Raw genomic sequence first — 21346 nt, 5'->3', positions numbered from 1 at the left:
TGCTGTGATGGTGGCTTGTTCCCTCTGCACGACACCGTCCCCAGCACCTGCCCACTGACCTCGGATGTCTGGCAGCTCTCTGCCCGGGCCGGGGCAGCTGTCCCATCCTTGCTTTCCAGCATAGCCAGGGAAACGCAGTTTGCTGTTCAAAGCCTGGTACCACGGTGCCATGCCTGGGTCTGCCATCATGTCACGGGTGGTAATCCAGCTCTTCAGATGGCTAGAACCTCTTTATCTGTGCCCACCCTTCCTTCTCCTCCATCTTCTTGTGAATAGCTTGAAATTCCCTGAACTCCCCTTCTGTTTTCCCTTTCTCTTAGTGGATATTCGTGAAATCAAAGAGATCCGTCCAGGAAAAAATTCACGTGATTTTGACCGGTACCAGGAGGATCCATGTTTCCGACCAGACCAGTCTCACTGCTTCGTTGTCCTCTATGGCACAGAATTCCGGCTGAAGACCCTCAGCCTGCAAGGTAAAGCACTCGTGGCCTCAGGGCTGTGCCAGGGGAGGGTTGGGCAGGCACCTCATCACCACAGGTCCCAAACTTCCGATGCATCCTTCCATGGTGAGCTAGAACATATCCTTGGGTAGGTGCTCTTCTTACCACACCAAGGAGGTGTCTTTGGAAGGTGACACCGGTCCCTGAAGGGTTACACATCCAAGCCCTAGTTAAGTCAATTAATTCACCTGGTGAACCCAAAAGTTGGGTGAACTAAAGCCCCTAGTTCAAATATGTGCTGGACAATGTGGTTCATCTCAGCTTGGCGTGTTGGTGTTCATCAGCTGCGTCGTGGTAACCAGCCCCACACGTGAAGGGGAAAATCTTGCTCACTTTTGCTGTGCAATTCTGAGTGAGAAAACGCTGCCAGTGCCAAACGGTAACTCACAGAGCCTGGGTACCTCTGCCGTGTTGGTCTCAGCTTTCCTCGGCCACTTGTCGGTTGACTTAAGCTGGACTTGGAGCAGCCATCCTTATGTTTTGCTACTGAAGGAGACGAGGTTTATGCTATTGAGTCTCCTCCTGTTCAGGTGGAGGACGGGCTGCAGCTCAGCTGATGGGCGATAATCTTTTTCTGCTAACAGTGCGCAGGCTTGTAGACGGGCCCGTAGATGGGCGCTGATGGAGGCGGTGATGCTGTGATGGAGGCGGTGATGCTGTGATGGAGGCGGTGATGCTGTGATGGAGGCGGTGATGCTGTGATGGAGGCGGTCATGCTGATGCCTTAACCTCCGTGGCAAATCTGCCTCTGGCTAGTGCTGCAGGGCATGGGGACAGGGACAGCCTCTGCCCTTAGAAAGGACGGAGCTGCTGTCAGGGAGGTTACAGAGGAGCTAGCACACCTTCCCAAAGCAGATGGTGGCCTGTCACCCAGGCCAGCCAGAGCATGACTGCTTGAGGGTGAAGATAACCCCCGGCTCTCGGGGACTGAAGGGAGGAGAGAGCGTGACGTGCAGGGGCAAGGGCTGCAGCCAGCCACATACATCCCACGGGAGGGGAGCAGGAGCCCGGCACAGAGAGGAGCCAGCCAGAGCATCTGCACAGCAGGGAGCTGTTATCAGAAAGGGGATGAAGGAAGGAACAGGGGATACAAGATGCTGAGGATAGTCCACAAGTTTGGGATGGTCAGCAGCTTCTGCGTCCCTTCCTCCCATTTCTCCTGTGCACTTTCCACAGCCACTTCCGAGGATGAGGTCAACATGTGGATCAAGGGGCTGAACTGGCTGGTGGCAGACACTCTGAGGGCTGCCACTCCTCTGCAGATCGAAAGGTGAGGGAGTTGTCCTTGTTCTGCACTTCTTTGGGTTTGTTTTTTTCCCCTTTTCTGTCCTTTTTTTGACAGAAAAAGGTGAGCACAGTGACATCACCTCCTTCCCTCTCTGAGCAACGCTGACCTGGCCCTCCTGCCTCTGCGCTCGAGGCTCCATCACACGACCCGGTGCACAGCATCGTCTGTGGCCAGAGCTCCATCTCTTATGTGTGCAGGGAAAAGGAGCTTTATGACAAAGCAGATGTTCCTGTGGGTGTGCAGCCTGTATTATCTGTAGCAATTCCGTGCAGAGGCACGTAGAAGAGAAGACTTTTGGGTTTTTGTCTTAACTGTGGACCCATTTCCAGGCAGAGACAGTTTTAAAGGGGGCAGGTTCACCCTGGAAGGGGCGCAGAGTTCTTTGGTGGGAAGAAGGGCTGTGGGAGTGGGTGGCGTGGTGCTGAGCATCTTCAGAGACGGCAGCAAACCGAACGGGCTTCTTGTCAAGGAGCTGGGGCAAAAGCGTGTGGTGTTTGTGCCTTTCCGTTTAGGTGGCTCCGTAAGCAGTTCTACTCGCTGGATCGCAACCGGGAAGACAGGTAAGAAGAGAGGAACCGCTCGCTGGCACAGACGTGTGTGTTCTCAGAAGGGTTTGGTCCAGGGAGGTTTCCCTTTGACTTGAAACCTCAGCCTTCGCTTTGGACTTTTTGTTGGGTTCTTTAGGTTATTAATTTTCATTTTCAAGGAACTTTAAATCGAAGTCCCGGTACTTCCCTGGCTGATCTTTGCTGAATTAAAGCGTTTAACAATGGTCTTGTTTCCCTGACCTGTTTCCCAGCTATTCAGACCCAGTAACACCTTGAGAGCCCATAGCTGTGAAACACCCTCACCCCCAGCTGGCATCACCCAAGGAAGGTGACACCAAAGAGCCAACAGGCAGCTCTGGCCACCCCACCAGGGCTGAACAGGGTTGTGTTTGCTGCTTTTCACCCTGTTTGTTTTATTCTCCTTTGCTGAGGTCCTTGAGGCCATGGATCATCCTGCTGCTTGGCTTTTAGGCAGATGGGCTGCAGCAGGGCCACTACTGCTGTGGTTCTTGGGTGGATACTTAGTGATGTCCTAGCAGGTGAAACGTCATGCTTGAACCCATCACAAGGAGGTAAGGGAGGGGAATTGGGTCATGAGCCCTCGTGAAGGGATGAGGGAAGGGACGTTTGCCTGTCAGGGAGGCGAGTTCCACCATGCTCTGTTTTGTGCCACTGCTGCCACAGCCTGCTTTACCTGGCCGTGTGCCGCTGCCAGTCTTCTCTTCCCGAGGTGCTGTTATCTGCCTCCTTTCATCCCTGGGACGTGCTTTTCCCCCATGATGTTAACTGAGCCCATTAACCGTTCTGCATTGATTTCCTCGTTAATGTGCTCCCTTGGGGTAGGGGGATTCCTCCAGTCCTATCTGGAGAGGGCAGTGCCAGGGACATCACTTGCACATCAGCTCGTGCCCCCCGGCTGCAGTGGTCCCATCTGCCCCCTGTATGTGCCCGGTGCCCAGGCAGGGCTCGCTGCAGAGCACCGGGCAGGTCCCTGTGCTCCAGCGCATCCTCCGCTTGGTCCTCGCTGGTGACATTTGATCTCGCACTGCTATCGATTTCCACGTTTCACCCCGAGCCCTGGAGTCTTTCTCATCCTTGCAGCAAAGCTCCTGCCAAAAAACTTGACCCTCAAACCCGGCTGTCTGTGCCAGGGGGATGCTGCTGGGGAGTGATGGGTGACTGTGGTCGGACAGGTCAGTCCTGTGGATCGGCAGGCAAAAATCCCAGCTCCACACTTATCAGGAGAAGTGAGCAGGTCCCCTCATCCCACTTTGGTCCCCACTACCATGTCCCTCCCTCCCGGCTGCAGAGTGCTGCTCCATGACAGCCAGGACAGGCTGATGGCCCCACTGTCGGACTGCCAGGGGTTAAATGCGACTTGTCTGCATCTCAGAGCAGAGCCGGAGTGTGTCGCATGGGGGAAACCCCACTGCATTGGACATTTTGGCTTTTGCAATGATTTATATCGTGGTGTGGCGAGAGCACCGTTGGGTGCACAAGGATTTTGTGGAGGAGGGGTAAATCCTAGCTAGCAGAAGCAGAAAGGGAAAGAGTGGTGCTTTTAATCTGTTGCAGATGCTACACACCTTTCAAATCCAGGCTTCGGTTTTATACGCAGTGTACTGGTTTTCAGTGGTGACAGAGCGAAGTATTTCATAATTCAGCAATGGAGAGCACTGAGACAGGTGCAGGGGTGACTGCGTGGGGCTTTTGGGTAATGAATGCATGAGAAATGGAAAAGATTGGTCCTTTTTTCTCACCTGGTTATACAGTAAAACTGATAAAATGGCATCCTGACAGGACGAAAGAAATCGCATGTATAGATTCATCCGCCCGAGGCATGATCAGCAGAGCTGAAAGGCAGCCTGTTGCATCTCTCTTTTTGTTTTTCTTAATTTCATCTTTCTATTAGCATTTAGAATTAAGGTAACAAAATAGAGTATATTCCTTACCTGTCAATCAAGGGGAGAGGTTTCAGTGTAAACTGCTTAATTGGAAGAGCTGCTGCTCCAGCCCAGGCAGCAAAAGGAGCAAAACAGCAATAGAGCGGCAATGTGGGAAGACTGTGGGTCTCCCCATTTTACAAGCATCATGTGTTTTCTGCAAAGTAGGGGCAGAAGTTATGGGGCACATACATCTCTCAGATGAAATCTTTCCCCTTATGAGGCATTTCAGCGTTAACTTTGGTGTCGCTGGGCTCTTTGCTTTTACTTCTCAGTCTGGAAATGGGTTTGAAAAGAGAACAGTGAATTGGGGTTTTTTGTTGCTTTGTGGGTTTTTTTTTTTCAAACCACTTCTTTTGCAAATCATCCTTGGTCCTTTCCAGAACGGGCAGGTTTTTGGCAGCTGAAGAAATCATTCCTGGCATTCATGGACCCCGCACTCACCCTGCGCCCCAGCCTCCTGCGCCAGAACCCTTTCCTTTCCGCCTTCTCCCGGCTGGGTGCCTGTGCGTACCTTCCAGCATGCCGGCAGATGTTGGCTGTTTTCACTGGCTGCTGGGCCTTCGGGTATTTGTTTTTCCAAGGGAGGTTAGGTGGAAAGAGGAGGATAACAGGATGTTGGGGTTTTTTTTCCTAACTGCTGTGGGGGAGACTGTTTCACCTCTAGCTAGGAGAGCTGCCCGTTGCTGGGAGCCGTTACAGGCTGGAGGAGGGGGGAATGTTTTCATCCCCTGTGAGAGGGCTGGATCTGTCCTTTGGCCTGTTTGTCATGAAACCTTAAAAACCTTCCATAGAAGAAGTTATTCATTTGCTTTTTTACTTTCTAGTCTCAAAATACTACCAAGCTGTTTATCCAAGGTCGCCAACACTTCATTAATAAAACACAGTAAATAAAATCCTTCCGTGCCCCATCCTCCTACTGAAGCGGAGAGGGAAGTGTCGGTAACAGCTTTTACAGGGTTTGCTCTCGCTTCCTCTGGTGCCATCACATCGGTGAGCAGTGCCATGGTGCCACACCTCCCTGTGAAGCAGTCCAGCATCACCAGAGCCAGGCGCTGGCTCCAGCGGGTCTCCAGCCGGCTGCTGCAGCCCCTCCTGCCCTTTTCCCAAGAGCTTTTTTGTAGTCTCAGCCTCCCACCAAGGGGAGATTGCTGCTGGGTGGCCTGGATACTCTGGGTGTCCCATCAGGAGTCCCATGAGAGCTGTTGCATGCTGTGGTCCCTGATGTGTGAGAGCATCTCTCGTGAGCCACCAATGTGCTGGCTCGTTCCCCCCCACATCACCTAATTTCCCTGTCACCCAGGACCCCGTAGCTGGGACCCCCCTGCCCTGGGGGCTGCACAGCACCCTGCTTGTGGCCATGGAGCTGGGTGTGTTGGAGGAGGGAAAGGGCAGGCTCCCCTCCCCAAAACGTTTGCCCTGAGCCCCCGGCATAACTCTTCTGCTGGGGGAGGTGGAGGTGCAGGGAGGAGATAACCAAAGCTGCTGCTTGTGCTGAGAGCGTGTCGCTGGCTCTGTAGCTCACACAGCCAGGAGGGGAGGGGGGGCTGGTGCCATTTGTCAGCTTTTTTTTTTTCCTGTCCTGCCAACGAGTGGCAGGACGCTGCCTGTACAGTCTTGGCCGGGTGCTGGCCCTGGCCACCGCACGGGAGCTGGGCCAGGTCCTGCTCTGGCCGTGCGTGCGTCCCGGTCCCCTGTGGCTCCGAGCCCAGAAACAAGGGCTCTCTGTGTCCCACTGGTCTCCGCAGCGCCTGACACCAGCCAGTTTCTCCCTCTCCCTGGGGCTCTCTCCTCCTCCTGTGTGGTTTGAGATCACCCTGTTTTCAGGGAAGAGCCAAAAGAGACGCATCGCTGCAGGTGACAGTGTGCGCCTGGGTTAAAACCTCTGCGTGGGACATCTGCCCTGGCACGCTTATATTTGCACCCCAAAGCTGTAAGCTTCCAGGGTCAGCCCTGCCCTACGCTTTGTGGGACGGAGGAGCATCCTGGAGGGTCCTGGGCTCCCACGCACGCAGTGGGGGGCAAAAGCAGCATCTGTGATTGCTGGGGCGGACTCGGAGGACTTGCTTTTAAGGGAGGAGCTGCCAGAAAATGATTGCACACAGACCTTTCAGCTTCTTACATGTTGCAGATGGGAGGCATCCACATTCTTCCTCGCTGCAGGGCTGTTGCCCCATGGGGGGACAACGCCAGAGCAGGCAGGGGCAGCCCAGGTCTGTCTCTGCCCACCTGGGGTCCTGCTCGGGGTTGGCACCGGAGCCCTCCTGGTCCAGGAACGGGCACGTTGGTGCAAATGGCCTCGGGGGGAGGACAGCCACGCCGGCTGCCCGTGCCAGTGGTGCGTGTGGCAGTGGCTGGGGGAGTGCAGCTGAGCACGACGTGGCAGTGCTGTGCCTGTGGCTAAACACTCAAAATGGCTTTTTTTCCTCTCTTTAGGATAAAATTAGCTGGGTCCAAACCCCTTTCGCAGCCTACCCTCCTCCAGCTCCTTCTGCAGGCCGGGGAGTGGGTTTTGGAAGGAATCTGGTCACCCAGCATCCATGTTGGGACACAGATCCTTGAAAAATGCTTCTTCCTGATTGTTCCTCTAAAGCAGCAGGTGCTGTGTGCCTGTTGTGGCATCGGCTCGAGTGGGCTGAGGGTGCTGGGGCTTGCCCTGCAGTGTTAGGAGCTTGCAGGAGTGGTGTCTGCAGTTCCCATTGGCATGCCAGCACCTCTCTCTGCTCCGCACGTGCAGCATGGATGCAGGGTTCAGTGGAAAACGTTCTTCTGTTCTGCCTTTCATCCCAATCCTGCATCCTTCGGGGGTCACACATCTGTCCTTGTGCATCACAGCTGATGCCCCTTTGGGCATGGCTGCTCCGTGCATGTGGTGTCCTGGTCCCAGGGTGAGAGCCCTCCTTCCCAGACCTCCTGAGCGTGTTTCCCCTCTTTCCCCTGCCGAGCCAGGATCTCCGCCAAGGATCTGAAGAACATGCTGTCTCAGGTCAACTACCGGGTCCCCAACATGAGGTTCCTGCGGGAGAGACTCACGGTGAGTGTCTGACTCCTCTGCTCTCCCAGTTAGCACTGGGGACCCTTGGCAGTCTGTTGCCTGCCTGTGAACAAAACCCAGTGGTGGCTGAACTCCCACAGTACGTTTGCATATTGCAGAGGCTCCCAGCCTTTCCTGGGAGGGCCCCCACCCACGGCGGCGACTGAAGAGGTGCCAGCTCCCGCTGGGTGCTGCACCCTGCCCTGTTTGTGGCCAGCACCCTCTCTTCACCCCATCCTGCCTCCCCCACTCCCCACATTGCTCCTGTCTCCTGTTGCGGGCTTTGTGCTGGTGGGGTAGAGTGCAGGAGGACAGGCAGCGAGGTCAGGTCCTGCAACCCACTGCCCCTGAGGGATGGGTGGCTGGCTCTGCCAGCATCCCTGCAGACCCCTGAATGAAGGGTTGTCCCGTGATGACCAGCCATTTCCACCAGCACTGGGCTCCCCGACCAAAGAGCTGTGTCCAGAGGAGAGCGTGCACTTCAGGTCTTGCAGTTTCCAGACACTTTAGATGCTCTGCAACAAAAATCTAAAATAATCCTTTCGTAGCTATTCAAGTAAGCGGCAATGCTTTTATCAGCGCTGCGATGCCTTTATGTGGGTGGGCTTGGGGAGTCGCCTAACTCGGTTTAGGATGTGCCTGTGTCCTGGGCACTTCAGGGTCCCTCTGGCCCCAGCAGAGATGTGCTGGCGGTAGGAGGCAAAGTCTGGCCAGGTTCTGGTCTTTTCCTCCTGCTTTTTAACCCAGGAATCCTGGTGAGAGGAGATACTCCTTGGGCCATGCAGAGTTGCTTGTGGCCCCTGTAAAACCTCAGGTGTTTTGTTTGGGTTTTTTTTCCCCAGGATGTGGAGCAGAGGAACGGGGATATCACATACGGGCAGTTTGCACAGCTGTACCGCAGCCTGATGTTCAGCGCCCAGAAAATGGTAAGAGCTGAATTCTCCAGGGCTGGGAAGGGGAGGGAGAGACTGTATTTGTTACTGGGCCTTCCCTCTTAATTGCCTTTTTAACCCTGCTGCCCTCAGCTAATAGCTTTTGTCTCCTACCTCTGGGCCACGGATGATGTGGAATAAAGAATTTATTGCTTTAAGCTGGTTAGCACGGGCTGCTGGGGATGGGGGGGCGGTGGATGAGCAATGGCTGTAAGGAAAGCTGAGCTGCCCTGCGCTGGTTTGCTGCCCCCACTACCTTCTCGATCAATTTGTGTTTTCACATATGGTGGTGAGATTGAGTGCAAACCTAATGCTTGTGCTTACTCTTTTGCAGATGGATGTCCCGTTCCTAGAAAGGTGGATAATACTCTGTATTTTCTGGGGAGGGGGCTGTTTTCTTTTGCTTCGTAAAATGCTTTGGTGCCTGCAGCAGCGTGTTGGGGATGAGGCATGCTGTGTACCTCTTGCCACCGTGCTGCTTGTGTTTTTGCATTTGAATAAGCATCTTTGCTGTAGACACTCAGCTTGGGTCTGTATGGGCTCTCTTCCTCCCAGACATCCCACTGAGATCCAGCTCAGGTCAGCCGCCTCCAGAAGCATTCGGTTGGTTTATGTGAATGAGTCAGACCTTGAGCCATCTCCCAGAGGTGGTCCTCGTGGCTGGGGCTGGTTGGCCACAGCACCAGGGGCTGTGCAGACTGTGCGCAGTGCATTCCCCTCTGGCTGCTCTCCGGGCAGTGCCGGTGGTACCACGGCCAGCTGAGCCCTTCCCTGCCCTGTGCACATCTCAGCCTTGATAAGAAGAGTTTGAATTTAGATATGGAAGCTGAAGAGTGTTAACTTGTCCAGATAATTCCCCATGGTTTCCTCCTTTTTTTTCCTATAACCATAGAAAAGAGTTGGCAGGAACCTCAGCAGACCAGCTGGTTCATCCCTCTGCCCAGGGCAGCCAGTGCTGCCCGGTCCATTTCTGGTTTTTTTTGGTGTTAGTCCCCAGCATAGCCCTCGGCTATCCATTATGGCTTGGTACGTTCACAGACAAGTCTCTTTGATATAATCCTCTACAAACTTCCCTCCTTTATTCCCTGCCTTGCTTCCTTGAGTCCATGTCCTCTGGATACCTGTAGGTCTGTCCTGTCTACAATCACCCCTGGACTGCCCTCCCCCTAGTAAGTTCTTTTCACTTTTGTACAAGACAGACCCTCTGTGATATTTTTTTTTTTTTGCACAAGTCAGTCCCCCTGATGATTTTTGCTGCCATTCACCAGAGTTTCATGTTATCGTGCCCTTGGCAGTGTGAATCCTGGATGGCTCCTGGAGCAGTCCCTGGCTCTGAGATGTGGATGTATAATCTCAGCTGCTGTGTGTTTGCTGTCCTGCCCTCCTCAGCTCTCTCTGCTCATCCCACTCTGCTCTCACAGCGCTGTTTGCTCGGGGCACATCTTGCTTGCACGTGCCATGGTGGTTGTGGATGGCATCTCACATGATGCTGGTAACAGCTGGTGGTAATGTGCTGCATGAGTGACCAAAGCTTCTCTCTCTCTGCTTGTCAGGGGTGGAGAAAGGTCTGAGCACTTCAGGGTGTCGCTGATGGAGTTGCAGAAGTTCTTGGTGGAGTACCAGAGGGTGAGCTCAACGCAGACCCAGAGGAGGGGTGAAGGGGGTAGGCACTGGTGTCGGTAGGGATCCAGTACTCCAAGGGTAGCCTGGCTGTGGAGCTGGGATGATTCGGTCGTAAGGTGCTCTGCCTGGCACGGCCACAACCTGAGCGCATCCTTCCTGGAGCAGGAGGTAATGCAGGGGGAGCACTGGTGAGGGTAAACCTGGCCTGAGCTGGGTACCCTGGTCAGAAAAGGGACCAAGAGCAGAGGGTCTGAGAGGAGCAGAGGTCCCAGGAGGGAGGAACTGGTCCGTGGAGACTTACCCAGTCCCTGTGACATTGGCTGGTTCCTGAAGGTTTGCAGCAGCCGAAGCGTCATGGTCTGTCATGTCTACTTGGGAGGTCTCAGCAGCTCCTGAGGAGCATCCGATTGATTCGATTGCTGACTTTTCCCTTTAAAAGTGACCTCAGGTCATTCACCAAGCACAGCATGCATGCTTGGACATGCACACAGGCGCAAGCAGTGCATTTGTGGGCAGCGCAGACCCTTAAATTTGACTCTTGCCAGGCTCCCATCTCGTTGCTGGTCTCTTCTCCAAGAGGATGGGGGTGGCTGGCGAAAACACTGCCCTGCCACATGTGAGAGCAGGGGCCTCCTGCTTTGCACCATCCTCCCCGTCCCCTGCCCCCGTCGTCCCCTCTGCCACCTCCATGCCCATGGTCTGCAGCGAGCAGAGTTAACCAGCAAGGAGATGCAACTGTTTTGATGGCCAAATGAAAGACACCCAGGGAGAGAGAGGAGCAAAAGGAGTTGGCTTCTGCTGCTGGAGGAGGAGGGATGGCAGATGTGTGCAAAGGAGAGAAAAATGCATAGCGTTGAGAAAATGAAGACCACTTAGAAACAGGGCAGATTTCTGCAGTTACGTGCTATCCGGCATTTGTGCTGACAGTTGAATTCCTGGCAGAGACGGTTTTGCATTAAAAACTGCCTCCTTAATTGTTAAAGCTTCTAGCTGGATGAGTAGTGCATGGTTTTGAATAGCACTTTCTGAATTTTTGTGGTTTTTTTTTTTTTTTTTCTCTCTTGGGTTTGCAGGAGCTCTGGGCTGAAGATGCCCTTCAGGTACAGGAATTCATGTTCAACTTTCTGAGAGACCCTTTGAGGGAGATCGACGAGCCTTATTTCACTCTGGATGAAGTAAGACACCTTGAATGCTAGTGTGTGTGGAGTGGGGTGGAGAGGGTGTGATATCCTGGGTGCGATGAGTGATGGCTCTGCTGTCTGTGTCTTCGCTACAGGGTGGTGATGCTTAGGGGATTGCAGCTCCTGCAAGCTGCGGTGCTGTATGAGGTGAATGCGGTGGGTCACCACGTTGCACAAGAAGGGTGCGAGGGGTTGGCAAAAGGAAAGGCTTAGGGGCTCTCCCCGTGCTGAATGTGTGCAGCTGGGAGTGCTCATCGAGCAGGTCGTTTGGAGGAGGAAAGGGGCTGCATTTGGCTTAATGCCCCTTTGGGGCATGTGAGGGTCTTCTCAAAGCAAGAAGAGCTGAAAACAAAAGAATAAAAACAACCAGAGATGACCATGTCACTGGCTCTCTGGACTGACTCCCACGCAAAGGTTCCTTGACCCACATGGCTTTAGTGAGCTATTGCCTGTCACGTGAGCCACAAAATAAAATGCAGAGCAATTAATTCATCTGCAGCTGGGTCAAAGGATTTGTACGTAGGTATTTGGCGCAGCTCAGATGATAGGTGGCAATGCCTAAGCTGTGGTTACTCAAGCGTGCTGGGTCAGGTAGCTTGTGTGCTGTCTTGGTTGCCTCTGGTCGGTCTGCGCTGAGCTTAGAAAATAGCCGCATGCTCGGAGGCTGCTGGTGTGGAGGGTGAGTCGTGTGTGAAGCTAAACTACAGCACCAGCTCCTCGGCACTATTAACACGCTTCTGTTTCTTCCTGAGCAGTTTCTCACCTTCCTGTTTTCCAAAGAGAACAGCGTCTGGAACTCGCAACTGGACATGGTGTGTCTGGAGAACATGAACAACCCCCTCTCGCATTACTGGATCTCCTCCTCACACAACACGTAAGGGTTAGGGGATGGCTCTCTCCACACCTCTGCTCCCGGCGTCCTCTTCCCCTCTGCCAGGATGGGATTCTCCTGATTTTGCCCAATCCCAGTGATGGGTCAAGTAGACTTTTCCAAACCAGGGTCAGTCTCATCAGAGACCTTCCTCTTGGTGCCCCGATCCTCCCTCCATTGTTTAACCATCAATGTTTTGCTCAGACATTGTCAGCACCACACATCTGCACAGACTGATTTCTTACCATTAGCAATGTCACCTTCCACAGCCTCTTTGGACAAATATGATAAAAATCTGGCAGGCTGAAACTGGCCATTTTCCTTCTGTGCTGCTAGGATAATCTTGCAGGAGCTGCTCGCTTTGCAGACGGGCTCTGTCTGTGCTGCCCGCTCATGGGCTGCAGTCGCAGCACCTTAGCCCAGGTGTACAGGATGGAGAGCCCAGGCCAGCTGGGCAGCCTGGGGGGCAGGCAGCGAGCTCCCCTCTGCCTGCAAGAGCTGCTCTAACCCTGCTCTCAGGCTGCTTCTGCCCGGTACGGGGGCTTTTCCCTGGCACCGACGCTGCCATCGCTCTGTGAGGCTTACCTCAAGAGCTAGCAGAAAGGCTGGACCCCAGAGCCGAGCTTGCAGCCCCCTGCAGTAGGGGCAGAGTTGAACCCCCCGCTGGGGGAAGGTGGCAGGTCTGGAGGAACGTCGCTGCTGCCACCCCTTACATGGCAGAGGCAGGGCTGCCGTGTCCCGGCGGGCACCCGCAGCTGCCGTGAGCGCGTTGCCTTGCTGATGTGTTCTCTCACGTGAAAGGTACCTGACAGGGGACCAGTTCTCGAGCGAGTCCTCGCTGGAGGCGTACGCCCGCTGTTTGCGCATGGGATGCCGGTGTATCGAGTGTGAGTACCCGGGGCCAGCCCTTCTGTCCCCATCGTCGTGATCGCTTGTTTTGGGTGGGGAAGGCTGCGTGGGGAAGGCAGGGTGGAAGGTTGGTGTGCCAGTGGCAGCATTGTCACCATGATGTGCCGAAAGGCCTGTGGCTGGTTCCTTTGTGGGGCTGGGGGGTATGTGCCTGAGCTTTTGCTTCCACAGAAAGATCTGGACTCTCATCTCCCTCCTTATTGGGATCCAGTGTGGTTCCCAGCAGCGCTTACTTCAGTCCTTCTCATGTCCATGTCCTGCCTGTATTCCAGCCCTTGAGCTAAGTGTCTGCCATGGGTCTCTTTCAGTGGATTGCTGGGACGGTCCTGATGGGATGCCAGTCATCTACCATGGACACACCTTAACCACCAAGATCAAGTTCTCTGACGTCTTGGTCACTATCAAGGAGCATGCCTTTGTCACCTCTGAGTGAGTACAGCAGGGACCTGGACTTCAGCTAGCAGAGCTGCCAGGGAAGCAGAGAGAGGGTAGAGCCAACACTGTAGCAAGGTGAAGCCCACCTTTATCTGGAGATCCAGCACAAGACCACATGCCCGGGATTCGGTGGGAAGAAAGTGTGCCGTTGCACCTCCCAGCCAAAGGGAGATTTCTCCCAGAAAAAAGTTGTGGGAGGGAAAGCTTCTGGTAAACCCCAGTACTTTGCCAGTCCTCCCCTCTGTGCATTGCGCGCAGCGGTGGGAACACCTTGCTGTAGGGTGGTTGCACAGAATGCTCAGGACAGCACAGATCACTGTTGATGCACACTGCTCTTTGAGGGCACAGAGGTTAGGTTTTTGAAATGGAATTTGGAAGGCATTAGTTCCATCTAGATGCCATGCTGGTTCTGAGGGCTTTTTCTCCTCCCAGTTTCCCTGTCATTCTGTCCATTGAGGACCACTGCAGCATTGCTCAGCAGAGAAACATGGCTCAGAATTTCAAGAAGGTCTTTGGGGACATGCTCTTGACCAAGCCAGTAGATATTTCTGCTGACGGCCTTCCCTCTCCAAACCAGCTCAAGAGGAAGATCCTTATCAAGGTGAACTCCCTTCCCCAGCAAGGCTCCTAATTGGAGAGGGTGGGAGCAGATGGGGTGAGGGTGGGCACCCAGGGCAGCCCCTTACTTCTGGATGGGATTGGTTGGAAGTGGAGACCTGGTGCTAAAACAAATTGGAGACAAAGAGCTCTCTTGCTTCAGAGGAGCTGCTGGGAAATGAGCTCAGCATCCTGAGTTCTGCCTTTCTGGAGAGCTTGGGGGAGGTTGGTATTTCTGCTGCAGGAATCGCCTCTGGGAACAAAGGGTGGGACTTCAGAGCCATTTGGTGATCTCTGTCACATGGGTCCTTTTAATCTGGAGGGACCCACTGCAGCAGACTTGGAATCTGAGAGTTGTTCACTAGGAAATCCATGCTGCTTTTCCGTGCCTGACCACTCTCGCCCCACAGCACAAGAAGCTGGCAGAGGGCAGTGCTTACGAGGAGCTACCCACGTCTGTCATGTATTCAGAGAATGACATCAGCAACTCCATCAAGAACGGGATCCTCTACCTGGAAGACCCCATCAATCACGTATGTCTCTGCTGCTGTCACCCTGGCCCCGCTCTGTGGGCTCCATAAACGACACGGTAACTCCGCAAGGCACTGCGTGGTGCTGGAAGGGCTGTGGTGCAAACGATCTGAGAGGCCGTTGGTCTATCCTGTTTCTCAGGAGACTTTGGAGGCTGGGGGAGTTTTTATGCTGGCTATCTCCTGTGCTCTTCCCTAGGCATCTCCTGTTGGCCCTTGTTAGAGGCAGAAGGCTGAGCTAGAGGGAGCTCTGGGCTGATGCGCTGCAGCTGCTCTTGTGTAATCCGTATAGCCTGTTATCTGTTGCTGCAGTAAGTTCTAGCGATGGCCTGCGTTTCTAGACCTGCCTGCCTCCTACCAAGTGCCTACACACCTAACACACCTAAATGAGCATTCTGCTTTCTAAAGCGCCGAGCATTCGTTTTAGTGTGTCTCTTTACTTATACGCAGTCCACCTCTTCAGCTGCTTTGCTTTGCTGAGGATCTGTCAGGCAAAGTCATGTGCAAACAAAACAGGTTTTTGGAAAATAGGGAAGTGCAATGGTAAAAATGCATAACCTTCCCTGATATCCTCATCTCTGATAGCCCCCGTGCTGAATCCATGCAGAGTGTTTTCTTTTTGCATTGATTTGCTCTTCATTTGGTCATCTCCTTTTAACACATGCTGGGACGTTTGCAGTGTGATCTGCAGTCACTTTGTGTGTAAGAGCTACCACATGCTGGGGTTTTTTGCTACTGATAAATCATGCTTTGGATCTGGGGGATGTCTTGGAAGCTCCTGCGACTCCACAGAAATCAGTGTTGCCGGTGACTGTCCTTTGCAAACCTGATCACCCCTCACTGCTTGTGCTGATCAGGAAGAGATGAACCCATGGATGGGTGGTGGGCCAGCTCGGTGGATCCGCAGGGGGTCTCTTTGCCCAGAGTTTGTTTCCTTCCAGGAGTGGAACCCACATTACTTTGTCCTGACCAGCAGCAAGATCTATTACTCTGGGGAGACAACCAGTGACCAAGGAAATGAGGATGAGGAAGAGCAAAAGGAGGTGAGGGCTCCCTTGCATGATGGTGAGTTGTGCCCCTGTGGAGAGGACTTGACTGCCCAAGGGCCTGAGCATCTCCACTGCCAGCTGACTTCAGGGGGAGATCCCGTGGCGGGAAGGGTGGGAGCTGCTTCAGAACCCCCCTGGTCCTGGTTGGAAGACCCCAAGCAGGGCAGACTCCGGCACCACGAGCCTGCCATCAGTAAGCCAAGACGGTGGCTTTTCCCCCTGCCAGGTGAGCAACAGCACCGAGCTTCACTCCACGGAGAAGTGGTTTCACGGCAAGCTGGGAGCGGGACGCGACGGGCGGCACATCGCGGAGCGGCTGCTGACGGAGTACTGCATCGAGACGGGGGCCCCCGACGGCTCCTTCCTCGTCAGAGAGAGCGAGACCTTTGTTGGAGACTACACCCTCTCCTTCTGGTGAGGGCCACAGGCACCAGCCTGCTGCTCTGTGTCGCTTCTGGGGTAGTTTCATCTTGACGCTGTCTTTAGTGGTGGGGTCCCATTCCCCGGTGGCCTGCAAGCAGGTTTCTTCCCCTCTTCTGTGGCCCAGCATCATGTCAACTCGCTGTCCCAGTGCAGAAGGGTCGGGTCCCTTGGGATCCTTGCGCAGTGGGTCTCCTGTGGAACAGGAATGCTGTGTCCAGGCTGGAGCTGTGCCCGCGGCAGGTGCATGATCTCCATGGATTACCCTGCTTTACCCCCTCCCTCTTCTGCAGGCGCAACGGGAAGGTACAGCACTGCCGGATCCACTCGCGGCAGGATGCCGGCAGCCCCAAGTTCTTCCTGACCGACAACCTGGTGTTCGACAGCCTGTACGACCTCATCACCCACTACCAGGAGGTGCCGCTGAGGTGCAACGAATTTGAGATGAGGCTGACCGAGCCCGTGCCACAGACCAATGCTCATGAGAGCAAAGAGTGAGTGTGTGTTTTGGAGGTGGTGGGTCATGTCCGCTGGGCAGATAGGACCTCATGGGGAGCCCTCCCAGATCTCTCCTCGGTCATTCCCTCCTTTTTGAGGCTCTCTGGTTGCCACTTGCTCCCTGCTGAGCTCTCTGTGTCACAGCAGCCACACGGGCCAGCTTCGTTGTCCATGGAGCTGGTTGTTGTGGAAGTTTGGTGCAAAGCCGGGAAGTACCGGGCTTGGTTGGGATGCCCTCGCCCACGTTGTGCATCACCACATGGCTCTGTTCCTGCCTGCCCCAGAAAGGAGAAGACAGCCCTGTTGCAGTGTTCCATATACGATGATCTGGGCTCCCTGGCCTCCTTTCGAGGAGTCAGGCAGCTTGTAGGGGCTGGAGGAGAAGCCATGTGGCATGGCAGCGGTGTGGGGTGAGCTGGAGCTGTGGAGACCTGTGCATGGTGACATGTCTTTCCTGAAAGGTGGTACCACGCCAACCTCACCCGGGCCCAAGCCGAGCACATGCTGATGAGGGTGCCACGCGACGGAGCCTTCCTGGTGCGCAAGAGGAGCGAGCCCAGCTCCTACGCCATCTCCTTCAGGTGTGTCCTGGGGAGAAGGGTGATGGGTGCGGGGGGTGGAACTGGGATGCTGCAGTGTGTGGGAGAGCAGGAGAGGGACTGCGAGCCTGACACCAGGCTTCCCAGAGCTCTTCTCACTGCTAGATGGCCCTGGATAAATCCTATAGCCCCTTGAGAGCCTTTTAGACCCTGATCTTCCATCTGCTGATGGGAGATGGCTGTGCTCAGCAGCCAGCCCCAGGGCACCTTTTGCTTGGGTGTCTTTATTTTGGCAGAGACCTTCTCTTGCCAGGTGCCAAGTGGCTTCTCTCTTTCTTTCCACCTGCCAGGGCAGAAGGGAAGATCAAACACTGCCGAGTGCAGCAGGAGGGCCAGACTGTGCTGCTTGGCAACTCCGAGTTCGAGAGTCTTGTGGACTTGATCAGCTACTATGAAAAGCACCCACTGTACCGCAAGATGAAGCTGAGGTACCCCATCAATGAGGAGACGCTGGAGAAGATAGGGACAGCGGTGAGTGTGGGTGGCTGTTGGAAGAGCTAAGCCAAGGGGTGATGGACAGGTCCATTTTGAGCTGGTGCCTTGAAGGGGTGGTGTGTGAGCCATCCCTGTGCTTCCCAGTCCACACCTCTTGGGGCTTCATGCCCTGTTGGAAACACTGGGTTGAGTGAAATCTGTTGCTGCTCCCCTGACCCAGGTCAGCAGGGAGTATGGGCTTGGGCATGTTTGCTGCGTGCAGCATCATTTTTGGTCTTGTGCCTTCCCTGGGGCGTTCTCCCTACCCCCCCAAGGTAGGGGGCCTGTTCTCCTTCAGAGCCACTGCTGTAACTGCTGGCCCTTTGCTTCCGCAGGAGCCGGACTACGGAGCCCTTTACGAGGGACGCCACCCCGGGTTCTACGTGGAAGCCAACCCCATGCCCACCTTCAAGGTATGCTCACTGCTTGGCATGAAACAGCCTGCAGGGCCTGAGGGTTTAGCAAGTGTCTCTGGTTTCCAAGAGCTGTATTATTTTGCGCACCTTTCCAGCCTGTGAAGGGGAGCCCTGCCCTAGGCTGAGCCTGCAGGTTCCCAGCCTGGGCTGCCTCTTGTTTGCTCCAAAGCAAACCCATCGGTGGCTCCGACGCAAAGGGAAGTGCCCGTGCAGGGCCATACCACGCTTGTGACTTCTGGTTTGGCATGAACGTGTGCCTTGATTTGTTCTGCGAGGGTCACTAGGGTCTGGCAGCCTCTGGCAGCAGGGTTGGATGCTGCCTGCACACGACATGCCTCACAGCCCCTGCAGCAAACCCGTCTGCAGTGGGAGCTGATCTCTCACCCCACGGGCTGGCTGTCCATGTGTCCATCTGCTCCCCGGCCTCAAGGGACCCCTCCTCATTGCAGTGCGCAGTCAAAGCCCTGTTCGATTACAAGGCACAGCGGGAGGACGAGCTCACCTTCACCAAAAACGCCATCATCCAGAACGTGGAGAAACAGGAAGGAGGCTGGTGAGTTGGTCCTGAGCCTCTTTTTTTCCCTCGGGGACACAGTCAAACCTTGGTGTTACCATCCATACAGAGGTGTCTCCCCTCTAGGGGTGGCTCTGTCTGGGGATTGCCCACAAGCGGCACAGCCCCACGAGCCCTAAAAGCAGATGATGGAGGAGCTGCCTGTCCCCCGTGACCCCCAGCCAGGATGCTCTGGGATCCCACGGTGGGTGCTGACACTGCCCCTTCCCTCTCTTCCAGGTGGAGAGGAGATTATGGTGGCAAGAAGCAGCTGTGGTTCCCTTCCAACTACGTAGAGGAAATTACTGGTCCCAGTAGCCTGGAGCCAGAGCGGGAGGTGAGCTTATGCCTGAGCAGAGCAGGGAGGGGTGGTGGGGAGGGGTGCATGTGAGCAGCCCCTGGGCCTGGCTGCACTGCCCAGCACCGTCCTGCCTGTGCTTCGTTCCCAGCAGCATCTGGATGAGAACAGCCCCCTGGGAGACCTGCTCGGAGGTGTCCTGGATGTGCCCTCCTGCCAGATCGGTGAGTGCCAGCGAGGGGTGGAGAACAGGGAGGGTCTTACAGCCCGATTGCGTAATGTCTGTGGATCTCCTGGGCCAAAGGGCTTCGGTCTCCATCTGTCTCTAGGCACCCCTGTGCCTGCTGCAAGCGAACACCAGTCCATGTGTGTGCTTGCCGTGTGGTGACACACTCCGCTGCTGCTCCCGGCACGGAGGGTGCCTTGGGATTTGGGGCTCAGGCATGTCCTGGCAGCCTGAGTGCAGCCGAGGAGCACTGGGGGTCCTGCTAAGAAGCCACTCCAACACGCCTGGAACCTGCTCTCGGGGGCAGCTGCCCCACGGGCAAGGGAGCTCAGACCAATTTTGTAGGCTCCTTCTTTTCTGTAAGGATTTGTACTCCCTTGCATACGTGTGGTCCAGCCTCTGTGCCGGGCTGCCGCAGGCTCTGGGGCTCCTGGGTGCTGGCTGAGCTGGGTCTGCAGCTCCCTGCCGTCCCTCAGCTCCTTGGAGCCCAGAGGTCGTTGTGCTCCAGGTGGCTGTTCCCACCTGGGCACTTCAGGGCACAGAGTGAAGGAAGATGCAGGCGTGGGAGGAAGATGCAGGAATGGGAGGAAGAAGGTATTACAAAGGCCCCGTGAGGCTTCTCAGCCCATTGGGGTACACTCTGCATCTTCACCTGTTGCTTCTTGGGCTTCATTTGTGGCCTCCAATGACCAGAAATTGGAACATCTCCTAGCTGAAGAGTTCCAGGGCATCTCTGAAAGTCCCTCCATGTCTGTCCTCTCCCTTCCTCCCTCTGTGGTGTGAAGGACTTGGCTCAGCATCTGCTTGTGACCTTGCCCTCTGCTCCCTCTCCCCATGCAGCCATCCGCCCCGAGGGGAAGAACAACCGCCTCTTCGTCTTCTCCATTAGCATGGCCTCGGTGTCACGCTTGTCCCTTGATGTGGCAGCTGATACACAAGAGGACTTGCTGGACTGGGTGAAGAAGATCCGGGAGGCAGCCCAGACAGCTGATGCACGGGTGAGTCTGGAGAGCCCTTGGCAGGGGAGACATCTCCTTGCCAAGTCCTGGATTTTCCAGGAGTCGAGGAGCAGGTGGAGGCTGGTGGGAGGGTGGCAAGGTAGCAGCCTGCAATGAGTGGCAGAGCAGTTACAAAGATGATAAAGCCAGAGTGATCTTTGACAACATAGCGAGGGGTGGTGGCCACGCATTGTGGCTTTGAGAGTTTTGGGCTGGACGTCTGGGAAGACTGGTCCGTTCGGAGGGTGTTTCAGCCTCAGGAGGTGGGGGAATCTCCATCCATGGAGGGTGACCAGGCTCAGCTACAAGGCCACAGCCGCCCTGCGCTGATACCGGTGCCAGTCCTGCTCCAGATGGGAGGTGGGACCCACCAAGGGCCCTTCCCATGGGTGCTGTCGTGGTGTCCCACCATGCAGACCCAGCAGACCTGCTAGTGGTTCCCACAGCATGGGCAGGAGCGGCCACTCCAGGTGAGCTGGGTTATCCAGCGCCGCTGCTCCCACCTGGCCGTGACACCTCATTCTCCCTCTGTTGGCAGCTCTCTGAAGGGAAGATGATGGAGAGGAGGAAGAAGATTGCCCTGGAGCTTTCGGAGCTGGTGGTCTATTGCCGACCGGTGCCCTTTGATGAAGAGAGTGAGCATCTGCTGGTCTGGTGGCCACCACAGGCAGTCACCATGGCATTACAGACCCTGCGGTGTGCCCTGAGGTGCTGCTTTGGCTAGATCTCAGCAGAGGGCAGATGTCCAAAGCAAGCTGGAAACAGCTTACGTCGGAGCTCTGGAAATGTCCTTCTCCAGAGGGTGGAAGTTCCCTTCCTCATCCCTCTGTTGCTGGGATCTGTTACCCTCCAGAGCAGCTGCTGAGGGAGTGGGGCTGGAGACCGTCAAGCCCGATCACTGAGAGTGGTTTTGATGCTTTCAGCTGTCAGTGTTGGGCACCCAGCAAACACCTGCTGGGGCAGAGCAGGTTCTGCACTGCCTGATGGTATTTGAGCCAAGGGCGGAGAGGATGGTGTTAGTGGGGTGGTTGAAGCGTCTGGAAAGGGAATGTGCTCCTGGCTTACACTGTGCTGTCTCCTCCCAGAGATCGGCACAGAGAGGGCCTGTTACCGAGATATGTCCTCCTTCCCCGAGACCAAGGCGGAAAAGTATGTCAACAAGATCAAAGGCAAGAAGTTCCTGCAATACAACCGCCTGCAGCTCTCCCGCATCTACCCCAAGGGCCAGCGCCTCGACTCCTCCAACTACGACCCCCTGCCCATGTGGATCTGCGGCAGCCAGCTGGTAGCACTCAACTTCCAGACCCCAGGTACGGGCAGCAGGCGGGGAGGGTGGGCAGGCTCCTGGGGTACCCTGCGCCTCCTCCGAGCCACCAGCCTGCATGCCTGCTGGCTTGGTCCCAGTAAACAGAGGGTCTGGGAGG

At 55.4% G+C, this 21346-nt stretch overlaps 1 protein-coding gene across 4 annotated transcripts in view; it reads left to right on the top strand.

Annotated features, from left to right (window-relative positions):
* Positions 1-21346, top strand: part of PLCG1 (phospholipase C gamma 1) — a 48879-nt gene that overhangs the window by 22167 nt on the left and 5366 nt on the right. For 2 of the 4 annotated variants that reach the window (XM_040609055.1, XM_040609053.1), the window contains exons 2-26: positions 321-473; positions 1677-1770; positions 2301-2348; positions 7229-7313; positions 8156-8239; positions 8580-8602; positions 9799-9871; positions 10942-11043; positions 11805-11923; positions 12722-12807; positions 13138-13258; positions 13697-13865; positions 14272-14394; positions 15333-15434; positions 15667-15854; positions 16154-16354; positions 16820-16939; positions 17248-17428; positions 17767-17844; positions 18297-18400; positions 18641-18737; positions 18853-18922; positions 19765-19922; positions 20461-20557; positions 21008-21232. In XM_040609055.1, the coding sequence (XP_040464989.1) occupies positions 321-473; positions 1677-1770; positions 2301-2348; positions 7229-7313; positions 8156-8239; positions 8580-8602; positions 9799-9871; positions 10942-11043; positions 11805-11923; positions 12722-12807; positions 13138-13258; positions 13697-13865; positions 14272-14394; positions 15333-15434; positions 15667-15854; positions 16154-16354; positions 16820-16939; positions 17248-17428; positions 17767-17844; positions 18297-18400; positions 18641-18737; positions 18853-18922; positions 19765-19922; positions 20461-20557; positions 21008-21232 (2901 nt within the window). Of the gene's footprint in view, positions 1-320; positions 474-1676; positions 1771-2300; positions 2349-7228; positions 7314-8155; positions 8240-8579; positions 8603-9798; positions 9872-10941; positions 11044-11804; positions 11924-12721; positions 12808-13137; positions 13259-13696; positions 13866-14271; positions 14395-15332; positions 15435-15666; positions 15855-16153; positions 16355-16819; positions 16940-17247; positions 17429-17766; positions 17845-18296; positions 18401-18640; positions 18738-18849; positions 18923-19764; positions 19923-20460; positions 20558-21007; positions 21233-21346 lie in introns of all 4 variants that reach the window. The other 2 variants (XM_040609054.1, XM_040609052.1) reach the window with 1 other exon arrangement.

The sequence above is a fragment of the Falco naumanni genome, chromosome 10 (assembly GCF_017639655.2).
Source record: "Falco naumanni isolate bFalNau1 chromosome 10, bFalNau1.pat, whole genome shotgun sequence".
NCBI lineage: Eukaryota > Metazoa > Chordata > Aves > Falconiformes > Falconidae > Falco > Falco naumanni.
Note: the sequence above shows the minus strand (reverse complement) of the source record. Positions and strands in the feature narration are given on the sequence as shown.